The sequence below is a fragment of the Lampris incognitus genome, chromosome 8, assembly GCF_029633865.1.
Source record: "Lampris incognitus isolate fLamInc1 chromosome 8, fLamInc1.hap2, whole genome shotgun sequence".
Taxonomy (NCBI): domain Eukaryota; kingdom Metazoa; phylum Chordata; class Actinopteri; order Lampriformes; family Lampridae; genus Lampris; species Lampris incognitus.
Genome location: NC_079218.1, coordinates 11,888,475 through 11,914,952, shown reverse-complemented (window position 1 = coordinate 11,914,952; position 26,478 = coordinate 11,888,475). Strand labels below are relative to the sequence as shown.

Genomic DNA, 26,478 nt, shown 5'->3' with positions numbered 1-26,478 from the left:
GATACAAATTGATCCGTTAACATGCAAATGATCAACTAAGCACTCATTTCAACAGATATCACTGACTGAGATGAGAGCAGCCATGAAAGCCTACCCAGAATTTCCAGGTGCTGTTCGGCAGGCTGGCGTTCCTTGCGTGTTTTGAAGGTGTCGTCGGTGTATTCTCTGTATACTGCCTTCTTATATCGGGAGCCAATTCTGTTCTCCCCTCCCTCCACAAATATACTACCTGGGCTGGGAAGCAAGCGCCAGTTTGCGAGCATTAACAAACAGTAATGACTTGTGCCTTTAATTACAGGTTCCACCTCCAAAACCCGAAATGAGTAAACATGCCATCATTGATTAAGCCTGTGTAAGATGAGTGATTTGTAATTATGTTACACACACACACACACACACACACACACTTGCTGGTCGTCCGATGATGACATCCCTCGTCATCAACGGTGTGTGTTCTTTGATGACTGTAGAGTCCAACTCTTGATCCACAAATTTTATTGCACGTTGGGCATATGAAGTCTCAGTTAGTGGGGGCAGACATGGTTATGTGTCTCCTTCGACTTTACCGTTATTTTTTCACATTCCTCTCCATTTCCAGCTGTTCGTTACCTCTGTGACAGATCTCCCACCAGTTGGAACGGTTGATGGCAGCTTGCTCCAGTCTCAAGGGGTCGATACAACACTTCCTCAGCGATGTTTTTAGCTGGTCTTTGTATTGTTTCTTCTGACCATCTGCAGACCGGAGGCCCAGATGACGCTGTCCATACAGGACTTGACATGGCAGGCGTTCTTGAGGCATCCTGATGACATGCCCAAGCCAGCGCAGTTGGTGTTCAGTGACCGTGGCTTCTATGCTCTTGCAGTTTGTCCTAGCAAGAATCTCAGCATGAGGGACACGGTCACGCCACGTGATCCCCATGATTCGCTGCAGACACCTTATGTGGAACCGTTCCAGCAACCTTAGGTGGCGGCTGTATGTGACCCAGGCTTCACAGCGGTATAGGAGAGTTGTGACGCAGCCGGCTTTGTAAATGGCAATTTTGGTGTGCAGGTGGAGGTGTTTGTTTAAAGACCTTACGTTGGAGTTTGCCAAAGGCTACAGAGGCTTGTTTGATTCTATTATGAGTTTTGTGATCAGTGTTGCAGCCCTCAGAAAGGATGCTGCACAGGTATTTGAAAGATGGAGCAACTGAGGGGATTAGTGTTCTGTAGTGAAGACAGGCATAGTGGGTGGGGGCTTGACCTCCATTGGCGTAACACTTCAGTCTTGGTGGTGTTGACTGATAGACCCAGCCTGCTGTAGGCATTCACAACTACGGCAAGGATGGTTTGCAGGTCTTCTGGTGTGTGAGCTACAAGAGTGCAGTCATCAGCGTACTGCCACTCAAGGACCTGGGGCCTCATGTATCAGTCGTTACTATGAGCAAATCTGTGCGTACACACCCATGGAATTTTTTAGCCCTCAAGTTTGCCTGACAGTCAGCAGCAGCAAAGCATGATGGTTATTTGTAATTCCTTCCTCCTAACATCTATTGTCTACCTCTTGCAACGAGCAATCACCCAGGCCTGCAAAGACATCAGTGCTAGCCAATTGGTGTCTAAATTCAGGGGTTACCCAAGTTCTACACTGGTCTCTGAGACAAACTTCAGGGCTAAAAAAAATCCCATGGGTGTGTACGCACAAATTTGCCCATAGTAACGATTGATACATGAAGCCCCTGCACTGCAGACAACTTGGTCTGGAACCTTCAGATGTTTAAGAGGTTTCCATCTAGCCCAAAGTCTATTGTGATCCCACGACACACACACACACACACACACACACACACCTGTTGTCTGCTGTGGTATTGTAATTCTCCAGTTCCCAGGCTCTGTCAGGGGAGTAGTCCCATTCTACCTCTTCAGCGCTGATAAAATACCGAACAACCTTTGTTGGTTCTTTGTGCGTTTTTGGGACATTATGTCCCGAGCAGTCCTTCACCGTGTACTGCGCTCTCATTCCAGCTGAGAAGTGGTCTGTCGTCCCGCAGCTTACTTCAAACACACCTGTGAGGGTAAATCAAGGAGATGGCCATGATGGGAAATATCTTCACAGTAAACCCTACATGAGGTCAGAGGTTGTTCAGATGTTAATGGGGGGAATTCTACTAAAATTAGAACTTGGGCTGCTATACAGCAAAATAAAGACATTTTTCCTCCTTATTTTAAACAGTGTTTCCGGCTGTTTGGGGTTGTTTTGTGCTCTCACCATCAGAGAGAGCAAACTATGATGTCTCTGAATTACAATTTACAGCATAACATGATTGGAGGTGAATTCTATGTACCATGACTTCCATATATTTACATTTACCAGTTGCAACGTTTGTTTGTTTTTTTACCATAAATACAAACTGCTTAACATGAATACAGGACGATGTCGGTCTCATAGGAATGAACTCAGGAACTCATGGTTTACATTTGCAGAGTGAAAAACCTAAAAGCAATTATGGTCCAATTCCCCCAGGCTGATGTAGCGCTTACACATATCACGGGAGAGACTACAAATCTAAAGTTGCGTGGCTTACATTCTCACAGTAAATATGAATTTGTGATTGGGTGTGCTTCCTGTTTAAAGTGTTGGTTGTGCTCATATAGTACGGGAGGAACACAAGGTTGTGAACACATGGTCATAAAAACATGTGATTCCACGACTGGAGTCTCAAACAGGATTGCTTTATATAAGGAAGTGAGTAAAGCTCCAGTGTGTGTGTGTGTGTGTGTGTGTGCGTGTGTGATGCATTGACACAGATGTGTGCAGGGATGTCGGCCTGTATACTTGGAACATAGCATTTGCATGTGTCCTGGAGGGCAGTGTCAAGTTTACAAAAACAAATTGCAAGGTAAAAACTGAAGAAAACTGGAAACGGAAATAAGATGAACAAACAAAAAGAATTAAAAAGAGCCTTAGATCCTCCATATAATCTACTTTCTGTTTTGTTCTGTGGTCTTAATGTGTGTATATTGTCAGTTCCTTTGTTGTGGCAACTGATTGGTTTCGTGTTGAAGGACCACCTTGCCGATTTTCGACCATAGGAATTGGGGATCTAGTGTGAAAAATGCCTGCAGTTGTTGCCAATGTTCTCTGTATCTGGGCCGTAGTTGGAAAATCTGTTCTTCTTCTGGCACCAGCGCCGTCATTTGACGTGTCAGTGATGTAGTTGGTGACAAGGAAGAACTACGGGCAAGTTCAGCTTGGATTTCTAGTCTCTTCTTGCGCCTCAGCAAGGGAGCGTGCTCTGGATGCCACCCAAAAACAAAACTTCCCTTTTCTCTTCAATTTCTTTTGCAAACTAGCTAAGTTTCTAACAGCAAAAAGGATATTTTTTTACAGCGTTTTGGCTGACTTGGATATTCAACTGTATTTTTTCAAGCCAGAGTATACGACCGAAGAAATGCAGCAGAGAGAGGCCGAGGCTGCTGCTGCATTAGCCGAGCAACAGGGTATGGCCGGCGGGGACCATCCAGAGCTGCCGAGTAGAGGTCTTCATGGGTCCACCTAAACCCTAGGACCTGGGAGCCGTACGGTTCAGATCCATGTTTTATATGGTCAGTCAGGTTCGGGTCAGGTCCCGTTCTATTACTGCAGGCCCCGGGTCTGTTTAACATTATGTGTAATACCCGAGTGAACCCGAAAAGACCCGGCCGTGATCAAACAGCGCTGAGAGAGCAGAGGTCAGACTCGTCTCGGAGAGCACAGATGATAGCAAATTAGCAATGCTAACGTTGGCAGCCATGGCGACGGACGAGTAGTCGTTATTAGAGTTCCTAAGCGCAAACAGTCGAAGTTACCTTTATGCTAGATGCAACAAAACTACAAAGCTGATTTGGCTCTGACTCGGGTGAGTCTGAGGCTGCTTCTGCATTAGCCGAGCTAGAGGATATGGTTGGCGGGGACCGTCCAGAACCTGAGCTGCCCGAGTAGAGGTCTTCACGGGTCTAACCCAAACCTGGGACCCTGGATCCCTGTGTTGCCTACCAACACAGGGATCGCCAGTTCGAATCCCTGTGTTACCTCCGGCTTGGTCGGGCGTCCCTACAGACACAATTGGCCATGTCCGCGGGTGGGAAGCTGGATGTGGGTATGTGTCCTGGTCGCTGCACTAGTGCCTCCTCTGGTCAGTTGGGGCGCCTGTTCAGGGGGTGGGGGAGGGGTAACTGGGGGATCCTCCCATGTGCTACATCCCGCTGGTGAAACCCCTCACTGTCCGGTGAAAAGAAGCGGCTGGCGACTCCACATGTATTGGAGGAGGCATGTGGTAGTCTGCAGCCCTCCCCGGATCGGAAGAGGTGGTGGGGCAGCAACCGGGACGGCTCAGAGGAGTGGGGTAATTGGACGGGTACAACTGGGGGGAAAAACGGGGGGGGGGGGAAATCCCCCCAAACATAAAATAAATTAGAAAAAATTTAAATTAAATCAAACTGTGGTGGTGGGAGACCAGCACTGATATTGTGTGTGTGTGTGTGTGTGTGTGTGTGTGAGTGTGACTGACCGGTGGAGGTGGGCTGCATGGTGAAGGCAGCTGTCGTGTGAGGAAACAGGCTGACAGTGTCGCGGGTTGTGTTCTGCCTCTGAAAGGTGTTGCCCTCGACGTAAACACCGTGGACGTCCACCTCCGTACCCAGGCCAAAGGTGTACCATGAAACGTTGTCCCCGGCACACAAATCCAACCCAGGGAGGTTCCCATACATGAACCCATTCACCGCTGAAATGAGAAGATACAAAAAAAACCCCCCAAAAAACAAATTAAAGACAAAATAAATGTGCATAAATTCATTGTGATGTGTTGGGAGTTACACAAGCTGTTGTCGGTCTACATCCTGACTTTTCTCTCACTTGGCTCCAAAATGGTGGAACATTACATTACATTACAAACGCCCATCTTCCTTCCATCAGAGCTACTGACTCTTTTCCTTCAAGAAAGGCCCAGGATCTTTCCTCTGACCTCAGCTAAGGTGACCAGATGTTTGGGAGCAAACTGTTTGTGACATTTCCCCAAACACAACCAGCAAACGCTCCAAAACACATGTCCACCATTACATCATTACTGGCCACTTCTCACAAGTTTGCTCTTCACTCACTGGTCAGATGAACAGGAAGTGTAAGTTTGTCATTTTAGCAGCATATATATATATATATATATATATACACACACACACACACATATACATACATACACACACACACATATATATATATACATACATACATACATATATATATACATATATAAAGCTATTGCTCAGCCGCAGTGACTCTGTAAGATTTTAATGTTAATTAGTTTACACATGTTCAGACCAGAATGTACTTCCTGCTTCAAAAGACGTTCACATAGTTTTCAGACTCTTTAATCACCCATCCATCCATTATATCCAAACTATTTATCCTGCTCTCAGGGTCACGGGGATGCTGGAGCCCATCCCAGCAGTCACTGGGTGGCAGGCGGAGAGACACCCTGGACAGGCCGCCAGACCATCACAGGGCTAATCTTTAATCAGTGAGAATAAATTAAATGGATTTTTAATTTCTTGTCCCAGTGGGCAACCTGTTATAGTGACATATGGCAACGTAAATCTACTTTGTCATGTGACTTTCCAATTAGTCCCTCTTAATGACGTCATGCGGCACATTTACACTAAATGTACTGGACACGACACGCTCATAGCTATGACACAATTATGTAGCAAATATACTACTACCACTACATCACATAGTATTACTATTACTATGTAGCAAATATACTACTATCACTACATCACATAGTACTACTATTACTATGTAGCAAATATACTACTACCACTACGTCATATAGCACAACTATTACTATGTAGCAAATACACTACTATCACTACATCATATAGTACTACTATTACTATGTAGCAAATATACTACTACCACTACGTCATATAGTACAACTATTACTATGTAGCAAATATGCTACTATCACTACATCATATAGTACTACTATGATACAATTACCATGTAGTAAATGCATTAGTATTACTGCATCATATAGGGATACTTTTATGATAGAATGCTATGTGGTTATGTATGTGGTGTAGTGATGTATGTGGTGTAGTATGTGGTCTAGTGATATATGTGGTGAAGTATGTGGTGATGTATGTGGTGTAGTATGTGGTGATGTATGTGGTGTAGTATGTGGTGATGTATGTGATGTAGTACGTGGTGATGTATGTGGCGATGTATGTGGTCTAGTGATGTATGTGGTGAAGTATGTGGTCTAGTGATGTATGTGGTGTAGTATGTGGTGTAGTATGTGGTGATGTATGTGGTGTAGTATGTGGTGTAGTACGTGGTGATGTATGTGGTGATGTATGTGGTCTAGTGATGTATGTGGTGATGTATGTGGTCTAGTGATGTATGTGGTCTAGTGATGTATGTGGTGTAGTACGTGGTGATGTATGTGGTCTAGTGATGTATGTGGTGTAGTATGTGGTGTAGTACGTGGTGATGTATGTGGTCTAGTGATGTATGTAGTGATGTATGTGGTGAAGTATGTGGTGTAGTATGTGGTGTAGTACGTGGTGATGTATGTGGCGATGTATGTGGTCTAGTGATATATGTGGTCTAGTGATGTATGTGGTGATGTATGAGCTCCTCTGTTGACTCTCTTGTAAGTGACTTTGGATAAATCCATCTGCCAAAATGAGTAAATGTAAATGCCAATAAAGGACCACACACACACACACACACACACACACACACACACACACACACACACACACACACACAGTGATTACCATGCATCTTGTTGCTCTCCACAAAGTGTTCATCCTCTGGCTTTGTGTCGTTGCTGCCGTACATCCTGATGTTGTCCTCCAGATACCAGCTTTCATTCTCATCCATGACAGAGAAGAGGAGGAACATCTCTTTGTTCGCGCCATCCTGTTAAACAGCACACACACACACACACACACACACACACACACACACACAACTACTCAAAATCAACACATAAATGTGAAAATCTACAATACTGTTTGTCTGTCCTCCGCAACTGTTGGATCTACAGGAGGTTTTAAAAGCGTGATGGAGGGAAGACGAAAGTTTCTGACCACAGACTGTCTGTAGTCCTGTTAGGAGAAGAGACAGAACTAAAGGAGGCTGTCCAGACAATGTCCAAATGGATTTACGTTCAAATTGCTGTTGAAAGTAGCACAACATTTTGTTGTTGTCTATAATAAGGGCCAACAAAAGGTTTTCCCAAACTGAACAAACACACAAGCTGTCAAATTCATGCCTAACAGGCTTTTACATAGTGGTCAATGGTCTTACTTTATGTGTGTGTGTGTGTGTGTGTGTGTGTGTGTGTGTGTGTGTGTGTGTGTGCGCGCGCGTGCGTGTGTGTGTGCGCGCGTGTGTGTGTATATGTATAGAAACAGCAACAGTCACAGAAACACAAAATTTTTAAGAGAATTTATAAATTTATAACTTTAAGAAAAGCAGATAAAACGAGACTCTGCGGTGTGGTTCTCGGGTGACGATAAGATGCCTGGTGTGTTTTTATAAGAGAAATGCTCTTTAAAAAAAAAACCCAAAAAAACCCATTATAATTATAATTACAAGTTATTCTGAAACTTCATTAGGGGTTTGAAATCAGTAGATTCTGAATTATATATACATATATATAATTTATATATATAAATCAAATATATAAATATCATATAAATAAAAATGTTATATAAAAATCAAATATAATCATAAATGAAAATTTTATATATGTAATTTCTTACATATGTTATATACTATATATATATAATTTATATATATAAATCAAATATATAAATATATAAATAAAAAAATTATATAAAATTAAATATAATCATAAATGAAAATTTTATATATGTAATTTCTTACATATGTTATATATATAATTTATATATATAAATCAAATATATAAATATCATATAAATAAAAATTGTATATAAAAATCAAATATAATCATAAATGAAAATTTTATATATGTAATTTCTTACATCTGTTATATATAATATATGTATATAAGTTTTCTCCTTATTTGTTGGGCACTTTACCATTGTTTCTTTTAACAAAGTTATTTATATATAGAAATATATATTTCTATATATAAATAATTTTGGAATAAACTGACTGTGTTTGCTTATACTTCTATTTCACAGATGCATTGGGTGAACAGAGACTAACTGCCCATCTATTGTTCTTTCAGGTAACAGCAGCCAATCTGCATCTTTTAACACATTAATGATGGCATACAATAACTTGCGGCCATTTGTTGCTCTGTGGCCTCTGAAAAGCCATTCACTTAACGTGTATTCTGTCTTTTTAGTAAACCACGCAGACGGTGTGGGCAAAGAACGACAGAAGAGAGGGAATATGTAAAGGGTAAAGAGGTTACAATCACTTTGTCGGTCAGTTTTCCGGGTTGTGTAACTTGCTGAATATTGTTTGTTCACCATGAGATGGAGACAAATGCAGTTTACTCTAGAACAGTGTTTCTCAACCGGGGGTCCGCGGACCCCTAGTGGTCCGTGGTGTAATTGCAAGGGGTCCGTGAAAATAAAATATCTTTAAAAAAAAGATCCTATGACATTTATAGAAATAGGATTATTTTACTCAAATGTGACTGAGACCTTTATCTACCTAAACTATAAAGGGTAACGGGACTTTTTTCTCTAATTACATCTGTTTCACAAGCGTAATTTATTGTATTTTAATCAGAGATCTCGCTCCCGTTTGCATTGTTAAAAGTTACTGCATAAACATTCTGTTGTTACATATATCTGAAAGTTACTGAATACATATTCTGTTTTGTTACATATATCTGAAAGTTACTGACTACATATTCTGTTTTGTTACATATATCTGAAAGTTACTGCATAAGAATTGTGTTTTGTTAACTATATCTAAGTTACAACTGAAAGCTCTTATTTTTGCCCCAAAGAGTGAATAAATGCTATAATGCAATTTAAAATGCAGTTTCTACTGTTTCTATCAAATTGCAACCCCCCCTCCCCCAAGATCAGGTGGAGGGGTCCTCAGGGTAGATCAAAAATACGCAGGGGGTCCAGGACCCCAAAAAGGTTGAGAACCACTGCTCTAGAATGAAACGAGGGGCTTTACCATAAACACAGCCAGTCATGTGACATGGTGGACTGACTGCAGCGGTCAGAAGAAACCCGTGCATGCTGAGGAGACTGAAACCAGTGAGGCTCCTCTTTCACCACAAAACCCCCCTGTCCCCTGTACGAGCACGCCACCACAGAGAGCAGAAAGACCTTGAACCTCGGTACAACACCTTTGCGCCTTCCTCCCCCAGTGCTCCTCTTTTGCAGACCAGCAGAGGTCCTACTAGTCCTGAGTTGGTGTCCCCGGCCGGTTCGCTGGCGGAGTAATACAGATAAGGGATGCAAGCTGAGTCGGACGGAGAAGGTCCCTCCTGCACCGTCCAGTTGTAGATGAAGGTCTCCCCGGGAGCCACGTGGGCACCAGGATTGCGAACGCCTACGGAAACACAGAATAGACCCAGTAACGGAGCCGCTGCCTCCGTCCACTCGAGCGAACAGACATGACGGTGCATCTCGATGGTTCCTATCATGACGTCTAATCCGGAAGGTCGTCGTTTCTGTTGAACTTCCTCTAACCTGGTATGGTGCAGGTTGTATGTTCACACTGTATTATCAAAAAACACAGCAAACTTTTACATCTTTGGGGCGTCCGGGTGGCGTGGCGGTCTATTCCGTTGCCTACCAACACGGGGATCGCCGGTTCGAATCCCCACGTTGCCTCCGGCTTGGTCGGGCGTCCCTACAGACACAATTGGCCGTGTCTGCGGGTGGGAAGCCGGATGTGGGTGTGTGTCCTGGTCGCTGCACTAGCGCCTCCTCTGGTTGGCCAGGGCGCCTGTACTGGGGGGGGGGGGGATAGCGTGATCATCCCACGCGCTACGTCCCCCTCGCGAAACGCCTCAATGTCAGGTGAAAAGACGCGGCTGGTGACTCCAGGTGTATCGGAGGAGGCATGTGGGAGTCTGCAGCCCTCCCCGGGTCGGCGGAGGGGGTGGAGCAGCGACCGGGACGGCTCAGAAGAGTGGGGTAACTGGCTGGACACAATTGGGGGGAAAAAGGGGGAAAAGTAAAAAAAAAGACAACTTTTTGAAAGAATAATAATTATTGAATGAATCTTTTTTTTTTAAAATTTCCCCCTTTTTCCTCCCCAACTGAATCTGGCCAATTACTCCACTCTTCCACTGCTCCACCCCCTCTGCCGATCCGGGGAGGGCTGCAGACTCCCACATGCCTCCTCCGGTACATGTGGAGTCGCCAGCCGCTTCTTTTCACCTGACAGTGAGGAGTTTTGCCAGGGGGACGTGGCACGTGGGAGGATCACGCTATTCCCCCTCTCCCCCTGAACAGTCGCCCCGACCGACCAGAGGAGGCGCTAGTACAGCGACCAGGACACAAACCCACATCCGGCTTCCCGACCACAGACTCGGCCAGCTGAGTCTGTAGGGACGCCCGACCAAGCCGGAGGTAACACGGGGATTCAAACCGGCGATCCCCGTGTTGGTAGGCAACGGAACAGACCGCTGCGCCACCCGGACGCCCTTCATTGAGCGAATCTTTGTTGCTTATGAGAGGTGAGCATGCCCAGAAACTAGCTTCGTCTTTTTTTGGAACAGGCTTTGGTTTGACCACTGAACACACCACAAATCTGTGCATTTCATTCACTTGGTGGTTCTGTTTCATTCTATAGGTTTTCTCTTTTGTATGTATTTTGGTGTGCTGTTGAAGAGACTAAGTTGTTGTGGATTTGGTGGGGATATTTTTTAAGGGTACAAGTCTCTGCATGCATCAAGAGCAGCGGGTAAAGTTTGAGAAGTTGAAAAAAATGAAAGCTTGTTGCATCATAGCTGCTCGCTAGCTATAGCGATTAGCTTCCTCTTCAAACTTGTCGCTACTTGCTAACATCCTCTACAAGTACATGCTAATGTGCTAAAATCAACTTTCCGGACAGTAAGCATTAAAATGAACAATTCCCAAAGTGTTCATAAAAAGTGTCAAAATGGATATTTTTGCATGCAGATCTTCAGCATTTTAACTTTTTAAAAAAAAACAACATTGATGAGATATTTTGAGTCTTTGCTGTGGTCATCAGTTTAGAGGATTTGGGAATGTTAAGTGCAGGGTGTTGGGAGTGCGAGCTGTAAACTCCGGTCTAAAGGTTCTTCTTTATTTGAGGACACGTTCAAGAGCTGCACGTTCTGCAACGCCATCCTGCTGCGAGACAGAAGTACTCTCAGCGTCCACAACTAAACCCTGTTTGCTCAGGCTGTGGACAGCTGTTGACGTTTGTTTGCTGTCACTGGCGTCCATAAAGGCAGTCGACGCCTTCAGAATCATTTGACCTTGGGAAGCTTTGTTTGCTGGGACTCAATTCAGTCACATTACCCCACCTCTTATGATGTCACCAGCGTGCCATTGATTTGTGGATTTGATTTATACATCAAACGATGTCCGTTTCAGACTAATAATAGTGCTTCTCTGTTTAAATAGTTTCTTATTTGACTTCGGATAAATCAGTCTGCCAAGCTGCCGTCGAGATCTCAGCTTTTGCAGGAAATGGCCTTGCCTCACTGCCCTCATTGCATCGACTTTGCAGATTAGCTGGAACAGCTCTGCACGCCAGAGTGACTTCCTCACACTGAAACTGTGAAAACGGAGACTTTTCAGCAATGAAAGAAAGCCTTTATCCCCAATCATTTTAATTTAAGTCTTTAAAATTAAAGCTGAAATCCATGATTTTTCTCCATTCGTAAGTGGCTATTTTATTCATTTAAAACGTGATGAAGATGTGGTGGTTGTGTTGGACAGGAAGTCAGTATTCCAGTAGAGCAGTGTTGTGATATAGTTGGATGTGGGGGGCGGAGAGAAACAGACCTGTTGACTCTGATTTTCTGGGACTACAAACCAGGTGTAGCAGGACTACAAACCAGCTGTGGCAGCCATTGTGGCTGGTGTGCCGCCAGCTCAGCAGTAAACAGTTCCCACCCTTGTAAAAATGGATCCTGGGACCAAAGCTGACACAAACACTCTAATGTATTACAAACTATATCACACTATATGGGAACACTGTCGTACAGTCATATGGGTTGTCATGGACACGTCAGCGTCACGTTTCAGTCTTCTTTCCTACTCGAGTTGTTTCCAACACGCCGCTGCGCCAGCGGTATATGGAGACTGGAGAGTGTCTCCATGGTGAAGATGACTTGTAGTGTCTATTATGTAAACTGACTCCATCACATATTTGGAGAAAGTAACTGTTTATTAAGGGAGAGAAATCACAGATTTCAGCTTTAAATCTAAATCAAAATTCAACTTTTGGGATGAATTCAGTGTGTCTTACCGTCCTCGTAGCTGGTTCCCTGGAAGTGTTTGTCGTAGTGCAGTCCATGAGGCTGGATACTGTAGTTCCTCCCGGCCTTGTTCATGAAGGTTACCAGGAGAGTGTCTCCTTCCTCTCCCCTCAGAACAGGTCCTGGACGTTTGCACAAAAAAAAAACAACAACAACAACAAAACAGAACAGGGAGGGAATCTAAATTAAAAAGCTGAGGTGGAGTGAAAATAGATGTCGTTTTCAGGAGAAAGCTGACGATGTAGTGAGTGAGTGAGAGACAGACAGACAGACAGACAAAGACAGAGAGAGTGAGACAGACAGGGACAGATGGAGAGAGTGAGAGAGACACAGAGAGAGAGAGAGAGACAGAGAGAGAGAGAAATGCTCACCCAGGAGTCCTAGGTGTTGTGATTTGGGTGTTTGTGGTTCTCTGGTTTTGAAGGTGTTGTCTGTGTAGGCCCGAAATACCACTTTCTTGTACCTCCCCCCGAGCCTCCCCCCACTTCTGCCGAAAAACACCTGTGAAGCACTGTGAGAGACAGAGGAAGAGGAGGAGGAGGAGGAGGAGTGATGTGAGGAGCACACGATGAGTGTGTGGGAGAGAAAAGGAAGAGAAATGATGCAGTTAGGAAGGAGATTCCTGTTGCCTCCATGAGTCAGGATTGTGGAATCTCACATGGCGGTAATACATGCCAGATAAAAGAGCCAGACTCAGACAGCTTACCAACAGCTGGTTCACTGTGTACACCAGCACTGTCCCAATACTTAGTACAGTCTGCATACTTAAAGTACAGACTGTATACTACATACTGTTGGGTAGAGTTAAGTGATATTGACTAAATATCACCATATTTAGTCAATATCAAAATATTGACTAAATGTGACCAAATACCATACCACAAATGTGTGAGGATATTTTGGGGATGCTTACTGGTGCTTCCATAAGATATTTACACTACAGTAAATGTAGATAAATGATCATTAGTAATGTGGATGTGATGACCAAGCAGGGAGAGACATTCATAGTTCATTTCACTAAAACAGTTGAATAACTTCAGAAAATGGTCTCACTTGACTGAAAAGCAGCTTTTAAGTCCAGGGAATGACAACATTTAAAGCTGCTGGACACTTTGGGGAAACGGAGATGGCGGCACAAACTCACGTTTATGGCGGCCTCACCCAGTACCGGTGTGCCGGTGTGGGAAGATGGCGGCGCGAACTTACGTTTGCGGCGGCCTCACCCAGTACCGTCCATGCAGTGTCTTTGCCCACGTCTAAGTTTGTGTCTTCGTTTGATGGCTGGGAGAGCTGGTGTTGGATCGGCTGGGAGAGCTTGGTCTGCTGCGTCCGGTGGGCCCAGGGACCACGGACCTGCCCAGAGCTGTGCCCGAGTAGGAAACACAGAGGGCGGTCTGACGGGACGCGGAAGCGGGGCAGGCTAAGCTAACTGCTAGCCCATGCAGACCGGCAGTTTCGACAGCCATCCTGGTGTTCGCCCTCTTGGACATGATTTTTTTTTTTTGGAGATGGTGGATATATGTGTTCTTGTAGTTTGGATATGTGTTTTTGTCTTTGTGTTGCACTGCTGTGGGCTGGGGGAAATTATATTTCATTTAATTTCATATGCGCAGGTGCATGGAATGAAATGATAAATAAATGTTCCCGATTCCTGAAACGAGCAATAATTGAAAAGTAAACAATTAAAACCATCCAAGCCTCCCTCTCCGCTGCCTCTCTTGCACAGAGCTATCCTGATTGGTTGTTCAGATTAAGCGCCGTGACATTTTGGCCAATAGAAAATTACCTACAACAACTCAACCTTAAATCAAGATACGATAACCAAAATCTCAGACAACATCGGATCTCAGATCACAATATTGATATTCTATCAATTTATGGCCTAAAACATAAAGGTTTGACCATATCACGCCAGTTCTAGTCTCCCTTCTCCGTCTCTCCGTTCATGCTAGATCAGACTTTAAAGTGCTGCTTTTAACCTATAAAATTCTTTCTCGCTCTCTGTCTCTCGCTTGTATTGCTTTACATGACACAGTTTCCTCCTTTATGGACTGTCTGATGAACAGGGATCATCCCCCCTCTCTCTCTCTTTCGACTGCCTGACGACTTCGGAATCTGTTTATGATGCGTCCTGTTTTCCCTTGGCCACAGTCCCACCCTCCTGGATGATGTATGCTATTGTTTGCGCTGTTCTCATTTAAAATTGCTTTCATACTATTTGTTTAGCTATGACAACTTCAGCATCACTCCCGTCACTTCTCTCGTCTTCTTCCTGTCTCTGTGTGGATGCCGTGTGGACGTCTGCCTCGCCTCTTGCGTGCATGTGAAGTCTGTTCTCTCTGCAGCGCTCCATTGAGCAGAGCTGGGTTTGTGGTGCGGGGTCCCACCGGCTCTTCACTGCATCTTTGGGCTTGCTGACGTTGTCTTGGATGGTCACAGACTCACTAAATCTGCCTTGCTCTCTCTACGACTTTATTACCCAGCACGTTTAAATGTGCTAAATGTTATGCATTAACTGTATGTATTCTACATTACCTCGCTCTATGATGTTAGATTATGATTCCGTTACTTTTGTGTATTTTGTGCATTTGGCGTCTGTCCGTCCTGGAAGAAGGACCCCTCCCGTTCCTCTCCCTGAGGTTGCTCCCATATCTTTTTTTCGTCTTCCTGAGGTCGCTCCCATATCTTTCTTCCCTATGAGTATTTATAAGTATTTCCTTATGGAGTTTTCCTCATTCGGGTCTAGGGTTCAAGGATAGAGGATGTTGTATGTCATATATTGTTGTATATTATACTGATTGTAAAGCCATGGTGGTGCAGTGGTTAGCGCAGTCGCCTCACAGCAAGAAGGTCCTGGGTTCAAGTCCCGGGGTAGTCCAACCTTGGGGGGGGCTTTCCGGGATCTTCCTCTGTGTGGAGTTTGCATGTTCTCCCCGTATCTGTGTGGGTTTCCTCCGGGTGCTCCAGTTTCCTCCACAGTCCAAAGACATGTAGGTCAGGTCAATCGGCCTTACTAAATAAATTGTCCCTACGTGTGTGTGTGTTTCGGCCCTGTGATGGCCTGGTGGCTTGTCCAGGGTGTCTCCCCACCTGCCACCCAATGACTGCTGGGATAGGCTCCAGCATCCCCCCCCCACCCCAATTGGGATAAGAGGCTTGGATAATGGATGGATGTAAAGCCCTTCGGGACTGCCTTGTGGTTTTGGGCTATACAAATAAACTTGACTTGAGTGCTGTATGTACCATTGGGACATACGATTCAGCACCTCGAGGGCTGTATGCACCGGGTTATATAGGACTTGTTGGACTCACATCCAAGTGGAAGTGACCCTTCATAACAACAGAAGAAGAGCTTCAAGTTTAGCCTTAGCTCTTTATTTATGTGAAAAACATATTTTAATGCTCAAATTGTTGAAAAGAATACGTTTACATTTTTCAGCCACTGACTGCTGCTACGTTGTCCGCCATATTGTCTTGATGCATGCTCAATAATCCAGGTAAGAAAGTCAAAGAAGGTTGAACTAGTTCATCTGGACACAATGTTTATTGACAGATACGTTTCATCACTCAACTAAGTGACCTCTTCAGTCATCTTCAGACTGTCATCTTCAGATTGAAGAGGTCACTTAGATGAGTGACGAAACATATCTGTCAATAAATGTTGTATCCAGATGAACTGATTCGACCCTCTTTGTCCGCCATATTGCTTTGGAAAAATGTTGGCCTGGTAGATCATTTCCATGGAAACGACAAAGGAGCAAAGAATTGCCAGACCGTTGTGATCATTTGGCCATAAGCTCCATACTTAATATTTTAGTCTATGTAGTATGTATACACATACCTTTCACATCCTAAATGACTAACATTGCACATACTAAAATTGTCATACTATTAGTATGTAGTATGTTAACCTGGCAGTTTGGGGTGGCCTCACCCAGTACCGTCCGTGCAGTGTCTTTGTCCACGTCTGCATCTAAGTTTGACTTCGTTTGATGGCTGGGAGAGCTGGCGCTGGATTGGCTGGGAGAGCTCGGTCTGCTGCACCCTGTGGGCCCAGGGACCACGGCCCTGCCTGGAGCTGTGCCTGAAGAGGTAACACCGAGGGGCGGTCTGACAGGACGCGGAAGCGGGGCAGGCTAAGCTAACTGCTAGCCCATGCAGACCGGCAGTTCCGATAACACCGAGGGCAGTCTGGCAGTGGCCTCGCCTAGCTTTGACTGTTTTCAGTGTCGCCATGTGGAGTGCGGGGAGGTGTGTCGAAGGTGTCTGGCTGGGGGAGCTAGCTTTGGCTCAGCTGAGGGAGCCTGGTCTGCCGCTCCCTGTGGGCGCAAGGCTCTGACCGGAGCTGCGCCTGAAGAGGAAACTCCGAGGGCAGACTGACAGGATGCAGAAGCGGGGCAGGCTAAGCTAACCGCTATCCCATGCAGACCGGCAGTCCCGACAGTCATCCTGGCTGGCGTTTGTTCTCCTGGACAGTGATTTTCTTTTTTGTTGTTCAGTTTAGGTATATGTGTTAATTTGGATATATGTGTTCGTATAGTTCTAGTAGTTTTTGGATATGTGTTTTGTGTTTTTGTGTTGCACTGCCTTGAGCTGGGGGAAACAACGTTTCATTTCATTTCATGTGCGCAAGTGTATGAAATGAAATGACAAATCAAGTGTTTCTGATTCTGAATAACCCCAACCTCAACAATCGGCTCTCTTACTAAGCTCTCTTACACGCAGACAAGCAGCTCAGCCAGCAGACGCCACCAAACCTCAAAATGTATTGAAGTGGCTTGCTGTTTATGTGTTTAGGCATTTCATGCCAGCATGTTTCATGCTTACCTGTGGCTCTCATTAAGATATCGGTCGTTGATTAGATCCTTCCCTGATGGAGCGTAGTCCCACTGGACCTCCTCAGCTGCCAGGTAGAAATGCCTGACTACTCCCCCTTTTACTGAGGGGGGGCTGGCCTCACCGCCACAGCTCTTCACTTCATACAGGGCCTGCATCCCAGCTGGTAAAGATGGACCGACAAAAAAAAAAAACACACACACATGCAAATACTTGAGAGGGACATTGCACAAGCTGTAAATGAGCTGTGCTGAGCCAGCATTTGTGAAGTGAATAAAACATTGGTAATGCCTGCGAGTTGAAAACATCTGGAACTCCTCTAAAATTTAATGGCTGTTTATAAAATATTATGTTCTTGCACTTCCAACTTTCTCATTGTTCTCCCGTGTTTTAACCATACGTCAGTGATGTTAATGGAAAAGGACTTCGACTGGGATTGCAAACGAGTACAACCAATCACTGGTCACTGAAAGTAAAACTGATAATTGCAGACTATATAAATGACGCAACACTTTACAGGAACACATTGCGCTAATAAACAAAGTAAAACTGACAATTGCAGACTATATAAATGACGCAACACTTTACAGAAACACATTGTGTTAATAAACAAAGTAAAACCGATAATTGCAGACTATAAATGATGCAACACTTTACAGAAACACATTGTGTTAATAAACAAAGTAATACTGATAATTGCAGACTATATAAATGATGCAACACTTTACAGGAACACATTGTGTTAATAAACAAAGTAAAACTGATAATTGCAGACTATATAAATGATGCAACACTTTACAGGAACACATTGTGCTAATAAACAAAGTAAAACTGATAATTGCACACTATATAAATGACGCAACACTTTACAGGAACACATTGTGCTAATAAACTGCAATGGATTTTCATAATATATGGGCCATAAAGTCATTTCCTCCGCAAACTGACGGAGATAGCAAGATAATAAGATTGATAAAGTACAGAAAGTCCAACGTGATGCACAGAGGCACAGTTTCCTGGTGTCAGCTTGACTCATGCTGAGCTCATTGAGGTCCTTACTCTCGGCAGACTTTGGACATCGCCTGCTCCTCTGGCGTTCTTGAAAACATTGTAAAGCCTCTCAGACCTTGCATGTTTCAACATGTACAACCGGAAACTGAATATGGGTTGACGTTCCTCAAACAAGACAGCTGAACTCAGCAAATTCAAGTACTGACATTAAGAAGACTGACAACGGTCACTGTAAGCTCTCCTTAAAAGGGGCCATTTTCCTACTTTTTGACAAATTGGTACTGCAATGTCAATGAAACATCTATGTTTCATCATATTTCCTTTTTTTCTGGATTTCCCCCCCTTTTTTCTCCCCAATTGTATCCGGCCAATTACCCAACTCCTCCGAGCTGTCCCGGTCGCTGCTCCATCCCCTCTGCCGATCCGGGGCGCGCCGCAGACTACCACATGCCCTCCTCCGATACATGTGGAGTCGCCAGCCGCTTCTTATCACCTTCCACTTCCGGTGTGGGAAGATGGCTGCGCGAATTCACGTTTGCGGCGGCCTCACCCAGTACCGTCCATGCCGTGTCTTTTACCACGTCTCCGTCTAGGTTTGTGTTGTCGTTTGATGGCTGGGAGAGCTGGCACTGGATCGGCTGGGAGAGCTTGGTCTGCTGCATCCTGTGAGCCCAGGGACCACTGCCCTGCCTGGAGCTGCGTCCGAGTAGGAAACACCGAGGGTGGTGTGACAGGACGCGGAAGCGGGGCAGGCGGCGGCCTCGCCTTGCATTGACTGTGTTTTAGTGTCATTGTGTGGAGTGTGGGGAGGTGTGTCAAAGGTATCTGGCTGAGAGAGCTGGTGTTGGATCGGCTGGGGGAGCCTGGTCTGCTGCGTCCGGTGGGCCCAGGGACCACGGCCCTGCTTGGAGCTGCGCCCGAGGAGGAAACACCAAGGGTGGTCTGACAGGACGCAGAAGCAGGGCAGGCTAAGCTAACGGCTAGCCCATTTAGACCGGCAGTCCGGCAGTCATCCTAGCTTTCGCCCTCTTGGACAGTGAATTTTTTTTTAATATGTTGTATATATGTGTATTGTAGTTTTTGTGTATTTTTGGATATATGTGTTTTTGTAGTTTAGATGTGTGTTTGTCTTTGTGTTGCACTGCCGTGGGAACGATATTTTGTTTCATTCCATGTGCGCAGGTGTATTGGAATGAAATGACAAATAAATGTCCCTGATAGTGAGGAGTTTTGCCAGGGGGACATAGCACGTGGGAGGATAGCACGTGGGAGGATCACACTATCCCCCCCAACCGATCAGAGGAGGCGCTAGTGCTGGACACACCCACATAGACGCGGCCAATTGTGTCTGTAGCGACGCCCGACCAAGCCGGAGGTAACACGGGGATTCGAACCAGCGATCCCCGTGTTGGTAGGCAACGGAATAGACCGCCACGCCACCCGGACGCCCCGCATCATACTTCTTTCAACTCAAGGTTGTTTATTTTCATGCACCTCTAACGAAAAAGGCTGTTTGGCGGGTCGTTAACATTATTCATGAGTCATTACTCTGATTGGTTGGCAGCACCGCTGGCCCCGCCCCCTCAGAAACAACGGCCGCTCCGCTAGAAAGTACATCTATGGCTAACATGTTTAAAGTTTAACACACGTCTTTTTCTCTTCGTTTTGGCCTTCCGTTCACACTTAGCTGGTGTTTTCCACCACAAAAACGGAACTTTTCCAAAAACGCTGCCCAAAGCGGACGCCAGTGAAATCCGCGTCCTGGCGTCGTAGCGGAAATGGTGGAAATGGAGCTTTCCGGTATCGCTGACACGTGACTGTCACGTGAGAAGCGTAAATCTGCTGAATCAAGTTGCACGCACATGCAACCCCCCCCCCCCACACACACACACATAAAACACGCGTGTGGACAGAAAACCTTTGACCCGTTTTGGCAACGAAAACAGCATTTTCTCCACATTTCTCTGGAGTAGTCCGAGCGGACTCGCAGGCTACTTGGCTGTCGACGTGGGCGACCTTACGCACAAGCTGAGTTGATAGTGTAAACTACTACTAAGACACGTTAGCCCCTAGCTAACGGGGTCTGACCCTTTAGCCGAGTGGTTAGCGACGTTGGCTTGTGGTGCAGTACACCCCGTATCGAATCCCGCACCGGGCAAGAACATAACCGGTTACAACAGTTTGCAGTGTGACGTCGCTCTGAGGGGCAATTCTGAATGGCCTTCTCAAATCTTACTCTTTGGTCCCATAAAAATCTGGTGAAAGGAGATTTTATGTGCTGTGAAAGCAGGAGAAAATGGTGCTCCTCGCTGACAGCAAAATCCACCCCAAGATTAGAATAACCTTGCCCCTCCTCCCCAAACATACATACAACTTTAAACAGTCAGCGGTCAGAGCAAATGGGTTAAAGGTGACCCGGAAGATAACGTCCTACCGTGTAGGTGGTCGTTAACCTGGCAGGACAGCAGCCACTTTCCAGCCGCTGCGGGAATCATCTCGGCTGTGGCGAACGTTGCTGGGAAGAGGCTGAGGACGTCGGTGCGGTGGCCGCGGTCTAACAGTGTGTTCCCATGGAAGTAGGCCGAGTGGACGTCCACCTCGCTGCCCATGCCGAACAAATGCCAGGCCACCGGGCGGTGCTGACATAGCTCGATTCCAGGCAGGTTGCCAAACACGTATCCATTAATGGCTGTATCGCGGAGCAAACACATAGATAAACGAATGAGTGAGGATTTATTTCGAACATGTAAATAAGCAGGATATGACATATTGTAACGTGCATGGATGAGTAGACACGCTGGCCGCTGGCTGGCGAGTCTGACCCTTTAGTCGAGCGGTTAGCGATGTCTCCTGCGGTGCGGGCGATACGGGTTCGCTTCCCGGCCGCGGCAGTTCCTGCGGTTGCGTTGTCCCCCGAATTCGCTACAATATAGATAAGCCTTAGCCGATAATCTGAGGTGATCAACAAATCCACATGTCAAACTCCGCGAACTAACCTCAGTATGCATCAGGATTATTTGTTACTACAAAAAAGACTAAGGACTAACAAAAATGATTTAATATTGAACCTTCTTGTAAATAACCCATTAACTTTTGAATCATAACCAAGCGCATAAATAGATGTTGGAAACATGTCCTACGCCTTATGGCCACACGTCCACACCCGCGAGGAAGATTGGCAGTCTATCAAACACTGACCCTGTTTACACTTGGTTTTAAAATGCGTCTTGGGCGATCGGATCACAAGGGGACAGCAAGACACACCGCCGTTTACACCTGTGTCTATTATGCGTCTCCAAATGCGTTCTGCTAACCACTTGTGATCAGATTTCGTTCCTCCTGCTCCTCCTCCGAAGGTGATTTCCTGTTACGCCCCTGTCGGGGACGCATCAGGACGCATTAGCGTTTACACCACAAAAGATATGTGGTCAAATGCGTCCCAGATCACCTCGGCATGTGGTTTGAGTAACCGGTTCACAAAACGTTTTGGTGGTCGCTCACACTTGTATTTAGCGCCGTCAACTTGTGAGCTGATCGCAAAAAAACAAAACAAAAAAACGCATTTTAAAACCAAGTGTAAACGGGGTCACTGATTCATATAGGACAGGTTGTTGTGTGTTTCTGTTATGGTTCACCCGACGGCCATTTAATGCTGCCTGAAGACGAAGGCCAGATGGCGGATGATAGAGATGGAAACACATACAACAACACACAGTGAGCTCTTAACGTGATTATGTGATTAAATTCTGTTGGCATTTAATTTTTTTTTTATTCGTCAAATGCATTTCAATTGTAACTTATCACATGTCTTTCCATGGAACAAAAAGTTTATCCACCTCAAGCGAGCATCTACACTTCTACATGAACTCTGGGTTTGGGTTTTTGCTACTTGCTCTTTCAGTCAAGCCTCTTTTTTTTTTAAATTCAAAACACCACAGTCTGTATAACGACACCTGGATGGAAAAGTGATGTGATGTTTGGACGTATGTGACGGCGTTCTTTGTAACTTATGGCACTGGGTTGTGGGAAAGAAGGTGAGACATGTAGAACATTTGCATTCTAGTTCAGACAGCACAATTTAGCCAAGGTCAGAAACACACCCTGCCATTACTCAAAAAAGAAACTCCTCGTGATAAACCAGCTCAGTTCGTACTGCTTTAAGGCTCTAACGCAACATGAGGGAGATTTTGGAAGGACTTCATCACCAACCATGCATCAGGTTTGACTCCACAAAATCAGGGTCCTCTCGGTTGACTCCGGCTGGATCTGAGCAGAAGGTGTTGATGTTGTCCTCCATGTACCAGCTCATAGCTTCATTCACCACACTGAACAGCAGAGCGATATCCTGGTCCACATCTAGACGCTCCAGCTGTAGCAGAGGGTCTCGCTTGTTCTCGTGCCGGACTGTGTCATTCAGCGTACCTGTGTTCCCGGGGAAACATGAGCTAATGCAAGTTGGCAGACAACACACCCATAGGCAGACAAAGATATGAGGCCTGGCGTGGAAAATCCGTATTTGTTTTTCATAGCTTGTTGATCTTGGCGTTCAGACCGTGGAAGCTAAACTATGTGTGAGTTTGACATGAACAACGCTTGCTGGCTGCAAGCAGTACTTTTGCAGTGGCATAGAGTAATGAAGGCTTGCAGCCTTAAGTCTGTTTTTTTTAAATGCCACATCCTAAGTTAATAACTTAGTTTATACAGGGGAAAAAATTGCAACAACTAAGAATTTAATACAACAAGTGTTTTGGCTGCCAGAGCTGGAAGTGGTCCGGTGCAACCGAACCTTTCGTAATCTTCTGGAATATCTCGCATGTCACATATACTAAGAAAAGCTCTAACTGAGCGTTTTCAGTATTTTCAATAAGTTAATACATGGCAGTAGACAAAAAGTAGACATTTTAGCACCATGCTTTTGTCACTGTATGCCACCGTTGCTTCACAATACACTGAAAGCACCGAGGAAGTCAACAAGCGGCGCTACTCGAACAAACTTGCCCGGCGTAGCTTTAAAATCACATATAATGAGGGTTGATCAATTGATTTGTTTCATTAACTACTGGATTAAAATGTGCATCCTGATCACACTTTGAATTTTTTTTTTCTTATGCAAATTTGGTTTTCTGCAAAGTCAAATGAATGTTGGTTTCTTGACAGGCGTTTGGTCACATTTTCCTCAAACCTTTTTTGCAGGTGAGCAGGGGCCCTATGAGCCCAGAAGAGATGTCCCGAGGGGCTTCCACGTGGGAGTGGTAGATCCAGGTCAGACAGTCGGCGTCTCCCTCTGTGGGGGTGAACTCTGGCTTGACCTCCCAGCGGTAAGTGTACGTTCCCCCTGGTGGGACGGCGTCATCCTGCTTCAGCTTGGGGGACGTCCCATCTGGATAAAGCGCACCTATAGCAGACAAAAACAAAACAGTGTTCTTTTTTTTTTGTGGCTTATCAAGGTCCCTTCATAGTTTGGTGATCCATGATCACCTGACCGACGTCGCCACGTCACCAAAACTGCACCACTTTGATTTTGCACGCTGTTAAAAATTAGAAACACACGAGTGACAATAGAACATGTCGACAAATGTAAATGTAGATTTTTGTGCATTTGAAGTCTTAACAGGCAGGACGGTGGCGCAGTGGTTAGCGTGGTCGCCTCACAGCAAGAAGGTCCTGGGTTCGAGCCCTGGGGTAGTCCGACCTTGGGGGTCGTCCCGGGTCATCCTCTGTGTGGAGTCTGCATGTTCTCCCCGTGTCTGCGTGTGTTTCCTCCGGGGGCTCCGGTTTCCTCCCACAGTCCAAAGACATGTATGAATCGGCCGTACTAAGTTTTCCCTAGGTATTAATGTGTGTGTGTGTGTGTGTGTGTGTGTGTGTGTGTGTGTATGTGTGGGCCCCGTGTGATGGCCTGGCAGCCTGTCCAGGGTGTCTCCCCGCCTGCCGCCCAATGCCTGCTGGGATAGGCTCCAGTACCCTGCGACCCTGAGAGCAGGATAAGTGGTTCGGATAATGGATGGATGGATAATGGATGGATGGCTGGATGGATAGATGGATGGATGGATGGATGGATAGCCTTAACAGCCGTCGTTTTGCTATGATGAAAGAGGGGCAGACAACAAAAAAAGTCTTATGTGAGGATATGAGGGGTGTGGACACAAGAAGGCAAACACTGGGTCAGTATCATGTCCTTATTCAAGGAATGTGACTGGGTGATAAAGATGACTTCCACGCACGCTGTAGAAAGTCACAGGACATACACACACGGGGGGGGGGGGGGACACTGTAATGATGTTTATCAAAGTTTCAGCAGGACAACGATCCTCCGTGATAAACTGAGGCGATGATGGGAACATCCTGTAATGTTGTCATGAGAACTAAGCCAGCGATGGGGTCAAAGTTCAACAAAATGTATGCCCCAGCGATGGACTGATCATCAAAATAGTGGCGGGCGGCTCAAAGGTTAAACCACAAGTCGTTGTGATCAACCATCAGTTGTGATAACTGCCGGTGATGAGGATCATAAACTATAAACTGGCCTTTATGGTACGTGGTATGGTGCTTCGTGGTACGGGGACTGCTTTTATAGTCTACCAACCACTCCAAGCGCTTTACGGTGTATGACTCACATTCACCCATCACACACTGATGGTGGAGGCTGCCATGCAACACACCAACCTGCTCACCAGGAGCAGTTAGGGGGTTCAGTGTCTTGCTCAAGGGCACTGCCACACGCTCCGTGGAGGAGCCAGGGATCGAACCAGCAACCTTCCAATTACCAGACGACCCTCCTGAGCCGTCCCCTCAGAGAAAACCCTCCACTTCCCCCCCCCCCTAAAACCAACAGGATTTTTCTGGTTCTATAAATCAGAACAGGAGCCCAAAACGGGTTTTTCGAAAGCGCTTCATTTCCTACATGACAAACCTGCAGGAGAACACGCAGAAGGGATCGTACACGACCGAAGCTGGGCAACACCTGGATATAATGTGGATACGTGGTGACGTGAGCCGAGATGTGCTGTGGGACTGTGGTTGTGGTAATCTGGTGATATACGTAACTTAAATGTTGTCGTTCCCTGGTCCTAAACGCTGCCTTACAGTAAAGTGAGGCCGTCTTCTGAACTTATTCCACTGCTTTAGTGACATGAACGAGGAACGTCGCTACCCGCTTGGTCATCATATCCACATCACCAACATTTTCTGCTGTGTAAGTAACTATCTTATGAAAGCACCACTAGTGAGCCCCTAAATATCCTCGCATTGTCCATATCGAGATGGTCCGCCATGAATGCTGTGGTGTTTGATTTGGTCCGTATCGTCCAGCCTTAGTTGTATGTTGTTGTTTGAACTTAAAATGGCATAAATAAGCATGTTCTCTGTCAGACGTGTTTCAAAATCAGGACACTATTTCAAGGCTTTAGGCTCTTATCTGTGGTGTGTGTGTGTGTGTGTGTGTGCGCGCGTGTGTCTGCACTGTAAACACACAAAAGATCTGGCGGATTGGACAGACGTTTCCGGCCACGCTGGCAAACTTTGAGTTCTTCGCTCGTCAGCTAACGTGGCTCAGCACAAACCTCCCAGATTGTTTTGTTTTATCAGTTGTTGTGTTGATCCCCTGTGTCTGCTCAAACAATGCCTCGTCACAATGTAAAGGAAACATGAGCAGATAGAGGGTGCCCTGTTTCTGACTGGCCGACTTGACTTAACCGGTTGCGACAGCGGGGGTGCAACCGTCCTCTCTTTCAAGGAGAAAAACAAAACTTCAGAAATTCCTGCGCAAGCCTGGAAAATTCCCAAACCAGTCGGGATCTCCCTGATGAGGTGGGGCGAGGTGTGTGTGTGTGTGTGTTGGGGGTGATGTGATGTTGCATAACACAGAGTTAGAGAGTTCACAGCACTTACGCAGCCTCTCAGGATAAAGTGTACAGACTTCATTCATTCTCATCTAAAAGGACTTTTATTCTCCGTCCAGTTTGCATCTGCAGGTCCGCTTTTTTTTTTTTCATCAAAAGTTTCAACTTCCTGTTATCTGGGTCACTTTACGCTGATGCAAGCGGGGGGAAGCAGATGCGTCACATAATGACTATCAGTGTGTGAAAGCAAAACTAGACACAAAGGACAGAAAGTGAAGACATCTGTTAGAATACGCTGAGTAGTGTCGGCGGATCTTGTTAACAAGTCTGCACCTGTGAAG

At 45.6% G+C, this 26,478-nt stretch overlaps 1 protein-coding gene across 1 annotated transcript in view; it reads right to left on the bottom strand.

Moving 5' to 3' along the window:
• Positions 1–26,478, bottom strand: part of hephl1b (hephaestin-like 1b) — a 48,495-nt gene that overhangs the window by 7,100 nt on the left and 14,917 nt on the right. Inside the window, exons 3-13 of the mRNA XM_056285540.1 lie at positions 23,479–23,691; positions 22,506–22,718; positions 20,731–20,985; positions 17,277–17,448; positions 12,821–12,960; positions 12,440–12,571; positions 9,333–9,538; positions 6,799–6,943; positions 4,530–4,742; positions 1,830–2,046; positions 95–234 (exon numbers count right to left, since the gene is read on the bottom strand). Coding sequence (XP_056141515.1) covers positions 95–234; positions 1,830–2,046; positions 4,530–4,742; positions 6,799–6,943; positions 9,333–9,538; positions 12,440–12,571; positions 12,821–12,960; positions 17,277–17,448; positions 20,731–20,985; positions 22,506–22,718; positions 23,479–23,691 — 2,046 coding nt within the window. The remainder of the gene's footprint in view (positions 1–94; positions 235–1,829; positions 2,047–4,529; positions 4,743–6,798; positions 6,944–9,332; positions 9,539–12,439; positions 12,572–12,820; positions 12,961–17,276; positions 17,449–20,730; positions 20,986–22,505; positions 22,719–23,478; positions 23,692–26,478) is intronic.